The sequence below is a fragment of the Chrysochloris asiatica genome, unplaced genomic scaffold (genome assembly GCF_000296735.1).
Source record: "Chrysochloris asiatica unplaced genomic scaffold, ChrAsi1.0 scaffold00394, whole genome shotgun sequence".
In the NCBI taxonomy this organism is placed as follows: Eukaryota; Metazoa; Chordata; class Mammalia; order Afrosoricida; family Chrysochloridae; genus Chrysochloris; species Chrysochloris asiatica.
Genome location: NW_006408912.1, coordinates 1,796,624 through 1,804,137, shown reverse-complemented (window position 1 = coordinate 1,804,137; position 7,514 = coordinate 1,796,624). Strand labels below are relative to the sequence as shown.

At 44.7% G+C, this 7,514-nt stretch overlaps 1 protein-coding gene across 1 annotated transcript in view; it reads left to right on the top strand.

Moving 5' to 3' along the window:
- The first annotated feature begins 1,792 nt into the window (after nt 1-1,792).
- UCHL1 (ubiquitin carboxyl-terminal esterase L1 (ubiquitin thiolesterase)) overlaps nt 1,793-7,514 on the top strand; it is a 19,373-nt gene continuing 13,651 nt past the window's right edge. The window contains exons 1-4 of the mRNA XM_006876607.1: nt 1,793-1,828; nt 1,947-1,958; nt 2,418-2,546; nt 6,050-6,200. Coding sequence (XP_006876669.1) covers nt 1,796-1,828; nt 1,947-1,958; nt 2,418-2,546; nt 6,050-6,200 — 325 coding nt within the window. The 5' untranslated portion in view covers nt 1,793-1,795. The remainder of the gene's footprint in view (nt 1,829-1,946; nt 1,959-2,417; nt 2,547-6,049; nt 6,201-7,514) is intronic.

Sequence of the window (7,514 nt, the reverse complement as noted above, 5' to 3'; positions counted from 1 at the left end):
CCCGAAGAACAAGAAATCAATCTTGGAAGAAGTACAGCCAGAATGCTCCTTAATAGTGAAAATGGTGAGACTTGGCTCAGGTCCTTTGTACATTATGTCAGAAAGGAGTAGTCAATGGAGAAGGACATCATGCTTGGTAAAGTGTCAGTGTAAAAAAGGAAGTCACCCCTAGCAAGATGGTTTGATACAGTGGCAGTACCAATGAGCTCAAGCATGACAACATAGGAATGGTACAGGACCAGGCATTGTTTCATTCAGTGTTGCTATGAGTCAGAAACGACTCAAAAGCACTTTAAAACATAATACCACCATGAGAATAACATCAGCAAAGTACACACTGAAACACTGGAACACATACTACTACTGATTAGATGTACAAAATTTAAAAAGGGCTGCCCTAAATGCAGTTTGTGGTAACCTGAGTAAATAAATGTCAGTTGGAGACTACCTGTGGAAGGGTATAAAACACCTATTTTTTGGGAACACAATTCAATCCTTAATACCTGCTGATCTGGCTCCATAAAAATGACAGCTTAGAAAGCTCTGTGGGGGCAGTTCTATTGTCGCATAGGATTTCTATGAGCTGGAATCAACTGAGTGGAATCTGACAACAACAATAAACCTTGGATTCTTATCTGTAAAATGGCACTAGTAAATTACTCCACTGGACACTACGGGTTAAATGAGGTGGGATATGAAGCACCTGATGATGTAGTTAGAGGCACCAACTCAAGCAGGGTACATAGTCTACCTTCCCTCTGTCTTTCATCACCATCATTTTGTTCTGAGCATAAAAAACACGCAACTTTCCTGCTTTCTTAGTATTTCTACAACTGTCAGTTCATTCTGAGGTTTGGCTCTCCTGGCACTGTTCTTATGGATTTTTGCCACTATTTTAATTCATTCTTTGGCGTGTGCATGCATCCTTTGAATATGCTGCTAGGGGGAAAAAACCTCATCTGATACCATTTAAAAAACTGTGTTTACTTTAATTATCACCCTCCATTTCAGTGGGATATTCTACTGTGAACTCTGAATTTTATTTTTCAAAGGTTCCTATTCTTTTAAAAATGCTTTTCCTTACACAGCCTCTTTTCTCTGAATCTTTTTGCTAATGTCTTCTCAGTTTCTTGTATGATGGCCACATCCCCCAGGTTTCTACCGTGTCCTCAGAACGACTTCTTCCTTGGAGTCACATTACATCAGCATTACTAATGTACGATTATAAATCAGATTCTTTTTTTTTTATTCAACTCAGTCAATTAAAGACGAGCCTCAGTTCTGGTGTGACTGAATACGGAGGATGGATTGTCTAAAGTCAAATGCAAACCGCTGCGAGATTTGGGGAACACATATGAGTATTTACAGCTGTACTAAATATATACCTGTTGAATTTGAGCTTTTTCTCAATGCTTCAGAGAACCACAGCTTCCCGGTGATTAGGATGATAGAGAGGGAGTGGGGAGGGGGTGGTCTTAGAAACTTTGCAAAAAATAAGACTGCTTAGTACACTCAAAGAATAGTCACCCAGCTCTGTCACTGCTACCACCATCAGATTATCTCACCAGCGAGTGAGACTGCAAGGTTTGGGGGCTCGACCGTACCACTTGGCGCTGTGCATGGGGGTTTCGTGTCCATTTGGCTGCGCCTGACTGTTCCCCCTCGCTTGGTTTTGTCCTTGCTCCCCCTGCGCAGGCCCTATAGTGCGTCAGGCCGGCGCTTTATAGAGGCAGCCTGGGCGGCTCCAAACGTTGTTTTCGTCTCTCGGTTGTGGCTTCTTTTGCTGTTCTCAAACATGCAGCTCAAACCGATGGAGATTAACCCCGAGGTGAGCGCCAGGTGCACCGTTGCCGGGGCAGCGCCGGTGCTGGGGCAGCCCCTGCCAGCTAGCCTTGCCACGGACCGATTTTGTTGTAATTATTATTGTTGTTGTATTTGCCTTTCAGATGCTGAACAAAGTGAGTGGCGTCTCCCGCTGTCTCTGCCCGGGTCCCCCGGGAGCGCCGAGGCGGAGGCGCCCACAAAATCCCGCTGCTTCGTAGGGGCTGAGCCTCGCCTTGTGCTCTCCGCAGGCGGTGGGCTGGGCGCCCTCTCTCTGCTGCTGGATTTGAGTGGTGACTCGGCGAAACTCGTCTTGGGCGGGGGTTAGGGATGGAGGACACTGCGCCCAGATGCGAGCGCCAGACCGAGCTCATGAGGGCGTGGCGCTGGCCACCAGGACTCGGTACCCGGCTTCGCGGGAGCCACGTGTGGGCCGCGCTTTGTGCTGTGTCATTGCGCCGGAGGGCTAGGGGAGCGGGGCGGGGCTCGAACTCCTTCCAGGCTCGCGTGGGGGTGCAGAAGGCACGCAAAGAGGCTCTAGCCTTCCAAGCAGGTGCCTGTGACTTGCACCTGGCCGCCTTGTCTTCTCTCTGCAGGTGCTGGCCCGGTTAGGGGTTGCCGGCCAGTGGCGCTTCGTGGATGTGCTGGGGCTGGAGGAGGAGGCACTGGGCTCTGTACCAGCGCCTGCCTGCGCGCTGTTGCTGCTCTTTCCGCTCACTGCTCAGGTAGGGCGTGGGGCCCGGGTGGGCGGGTCCCCTCCGATGCGCGCTGCTCCCTCACCGGCGTGGAGCGCGGAGGCCGGTGCAGACCTGGTTCTTTTGCCCATGGGGAATGAAGGGCGCGCCTCCCAGGAAGGGAGGAGCCTACCCTTTTGTGGTTCCTACTCATTTGGATGCCTGGTGTAATGGCGCTTTTTGTCTTTTCACTTATCTAGTGATGTCTTAAAATTGGGAGATCAATAGTATCTCAGTTTTATCTTCCAAATGATGTAGCGAAACTACTCACCGTTCTCATGAGTTTGCTAAGCCTTGATACTATAGCCTGTTAATACCTGGAGTCTATTCTGCACCTCCCATTACAGGAATGGCAGGCTGGGCGTTTTGTCTTTCAGGGCTGTGGGCCTACCTGTCAGCTCATTGTTTAGTTCTCCTACTCCCACCTTGCTGGAAAAGGGAGGGTGGTGGTAGTGGTGGGGGTTGCCTAAATCACTAGCAAACAATAGGTTCTATAATAGGCTCTCTAATTCGCCACCACCACTACTGCAAGGGCTGGGTCTCTGGTGGACTCCGATTTTTCCACTCATCCCTTACATCTACTTTTTCCCACAATTATGCACACGTGGTGTCTATGCTCTTGATTGTATCCTTTAGGCTTAACATTTGTGTATGGTTTCTATGTGGGTCTCTTGGTACCTCCTTCCACCCTCTTATCCTCTCTGACCTTGTAGCTGTATGAAATAGGCTATTTAGAGCAGTCTTGGAAATGTCCACAAGTGCCCATGAATAAATGTACCTCAAAGCCTGAACACTAAGCATCAAAAGATAGCTTGAATAATTGTTTTGGTAGATGAATTTCTACCTAATTTGCCTTGCATTGCCTATCTCCTATTAGCAAAACTTGGGATCTTTGAATTTGGAGTATCTATCACTCCAAACTCAGAGTGAACTTAACTGAAACAGTAAGGCTAGGCGCTTCATCAGCATAAGTAAATCCATCGGGGAAATTCCACATCTTCCATCCTGGTAGATGGGCTAAAAGTTGTGGATTAGAAATACCTACTGGTGGTGCTATAGGATAAGAATTGAACTGCTAACCACAAGATGGGCAGTCCAGCCACTCTGAGGGAGGAAGATGGGGCTTTCTGCCCTGGTAACAATTTACAGCCTCAGAAACCCAAAACAGGGTCGCTATGAGTCGGAACCTACTCGACAGCAAACATTTACATTTACCAAAGATTTACAGCCTCAGAAACAATATACAGGGTCACTATGGCTTGGAAATGGCTGTGGGCTTGGTTATTAAGACTGTTAGAATTGTCCCACTGACATGCTTATATTAACAAAGACTTTACTTGAGGGGAGGGGGGAAGAAAGCTGCCAAATAATCACAAGTCACAATGAGCTTTCCACTGACCAAATCAAGTGTTGTTTCCCGACTTTCACCTGAGCCCCTCAGCAGAGCTATCTTGTAGAGGAACCATGATGACTCACAGGTTTTGAGCAGCATTCAGAGGCAAGGCCTCCGGGCGGCAGTAGTGTAGCATGTTTTGCCTTTGGAAATCCCACTGTTCTTTTACTGAATCAGGCCACTCCTGTTAGAGAATATTCTGGTTTGGTTAGTTTATGTTTGAAAGAGCTCTAGTTCATCCCACCAGATTTGTTATTCTGCTCAATTAAACATCTACTGGGCTAAATACTAAAACATATTCAAAGAAAAGTTTGAGGTGTTTGGCTTTGCCTGAATACTAGCCAATATATATTTTTTGATAAATCATTACCAAAAAGTTACCTTCTAATTTTTCCATTAATCTTTGGAAGCCCCCTTGTAGGTTGATTTTTTTTTTTTTTTCAAACAAGCTAGTCGTGGTATGGTGCTGTAGGGTAATGTGCTGGGTTGCAAAGTCAGTTTGAACTACAATGTTGGAGGTTTAAGCTCACCAGCTGCTCCTTGGAGACCCTATACAGGGTCGTCATCTGTTGGAACCGACTCTACAGCACTTAAAAATAACAACTATGATAAATTTAGAAAGTATCTAATTTTGACTTGGGGCATGATGAAATTCTAATTGGACTACTTTACAAACATTAATTTCAGGTCACAGTGAAATATTTACAGAAGTGACTCCTTAAAGAGCTCAAACAACCCTAAAGGATTATACTGTCTCCCCTTCCTCCCTCCCATTAATTAACTGGTAGTTAAGTGCCTTTTAGTCAATTCCGACTCATGACTCATAACGACCCTGTCTAGGATTTTCAAGGAGCAGCTGAAGGGTTTGATCCACCAACCTTGTGGTTGGCAGTCCAGTGCTTACCACACCAGGTCTGAACAGCCAATGAATAACAGTTCAAGGATCTGGTAGGTATGATGTGAAAACTTCCTACTAGTTGGAGTTTTACATTCTTGTGACTGGCCAGTTGTGACATAAAGCAAATCTTAAATCAGCAAAAGAGCATGTTCTTCTGATCGTGCCGCAGAATATGTGTAGGAACATAAAGCTACTGGGATTGGAAATAACACTTCTGATGTTCTGTCTGAATCTTGTTGGTACAGGAATTGGGTGTTTCTGTTGCACTAATACCCTATGTTGTTAACATCAAAGTCATACCTTCAAGATCTTGAAAACCAGTTCGTAAAAGGTCGAACCAAGCTCAGTTAAGTTACCATACAACAGAGGAAAATGATCTTTTAGTCTCATTTGTGTACCAGTCCCTTCTCCACATCCTACATGGCTAATCGGTCCTCAAACTGTGTAGCTGGCAAGGCCAAAAAGTGTCAACATCATCTTGTAGAATGAGATGTTTTGGTGAAAAACACAACTGAATATCTTAAACCAGTTATCTTCCCTTCTTAGCGAAAAAAGAAAAGAAAAAGGAAATAGTTTATTTGAACTGTTCTTTTGAACAATTCAGTAGGGTTGTTTTGTTTATTACGAGTGGTATACTTGGACAGAGTGAAAGTAGAATGATGGGGATGTGCCCACAGAGTTGTTTCCAACTCATAGCAACCCTGTATAGGGTTTCCAAGGCTACGGTAAATCTTTACAGGAGCTGAAAGCCTAATTTTTTTCCTGTTGAGCAACTGGTAGATTCAAACTGCTAGCTGGTTCTTGTTGCGCATTAAATTGACCAACCTTAACTGGGACACCTGTGTGAAAATACTGTTAGATTTAAAGAAAATAGCGAACTGGTTTGATTTTCTGACTTCATGACACCATGTCTATTTCAAGCTTGAAGGCTACAGTGGAGTCTAGACAAAGCCTTGGGTAATATCCAAGGCTGTTACTGCACTGCAGCATCAGGGCGGAGTGTCTGAAACCCAAAATGCCACAGGCTAGTGTGTGGGAGGCAGACGGGCTCTTCTGTGGATATTGGCCAGCATCTAGAACCAAGACTCCTGGTCACACATCCTACTTGCATTTCCATTTAGGTGATGGAACTCTCTGTGCTGCCATCTGCTAGTTCTTTGCATTTTTATACTGAAATGGATAAAATGTCTTTTCTACTCATAGCATGAGAATTTTAGGAAAAAACAGATTGAAGAGCTGAAGGGACAAGAAGTTAGTCCTAAAGTGTACTTTATGAAGCAGACCATTGGGAACTCCTGTGGTACAATTGGGCTTATCCATGCAGTGGCCAATAATCAGGACAAACTAGCATTTGGTAAGTATGGTTTTTCAAGCATACCCTTTTCTACGTAAGGTTTTGAATGTGAACTTAAGTCAGTTAACTGTAACTGTTCATTCAAAAAAACCCCAGGTTCTATTGACCAGAGTCATTGCCTTTAATCACTTCAGACCTGTTTCATTCATGGAACGCTGATGGAATAGTGGTTAAGTGTTTGGCTGTTAACTAGAAGGTTGGTGTTTCCCTCAAAGCAGAGGCTTTGAGGGAAAGAGATTTGATCTGCTTTTGTAAAGATTGCAGCCAAGAAAACTCCCTGGGGAAATTCAGCTCTGTCTCATGGGGTTGCTATGAGTTGGAATAGACTTGATTACACCCGACAATTACTTATCCTGATATAAACCAATATAATTCTTATTATTCCTCGTGTTTGAGCGAAGGGAACTTACAAGCACGGCTTGGAGTTGTCCTCCCGGCCTGGATGAGTGATGAACAGTTTTATGCTGCCTCTGTGGGTTTTAGGCTTTTCCAGTTCCAGGACAGAAAAAGCAGTTGAGGGCCAATTGTGATTTTTATATTTTTCCCCTCTTAATTCTTAATAATCATGAAGGTACGATATTAAGACATAAAGAATTAATTATTAGGATCTGTTTTTAATGCAAGGGTGGGGAACAATTTCCCCACCCCCCAAATTTATAATATCATTCGGGCCATGCAAAATCATCAACTTAACAATTAGCCTGCTATATTTGGTCAAACATTAATTAGCGTAGTGGTTACAAGTCGGGCTGCTAACCTCAAGGTCGGCAGTTTGAAACTACCAGCAGTTCTGTGGGAGAAAGATGAGGCTTTCTGCTCCCATAAAGATTTACAGTCTCGGAAACCCTGTGCAGTGTCACTGTGGGTTGGAACTGACTTCATGGTACTTAACAACAACGTGATGGCTGGAACTGCAGTTGCCTTGGCAGGGCCAGACCTAAGGATTTCGCGGACTGGACATTCCCCACTCCTGCTTTAATGGACCTTTTTGTTTTTGTTCTTTTATTAATGTTTTATTGTGAATTATGTGATAGTTTACATGGGAGAACATTAGTTTTACATTCATCCTGTCGTATATCATTTCATTGCCATGGTTACAGTCCCCGCCATGCATCATCAACCAACCAAAGGGTATATACCCTGCAAGTCTGTCCCCCAGTCGTCAGCACACAGCCCCTCTCCCTCTCTGGGTCTAAAGTCCCTAGCCACTCCATCTTTCCATGTCATCGTCTCTGCCTCCATCTCAGGCATCACTGCTTCTCTGGGTAGGGTCCTGCTCTCTGCTCTTCTCCCTTGATGGTCCCAGGGACCTCC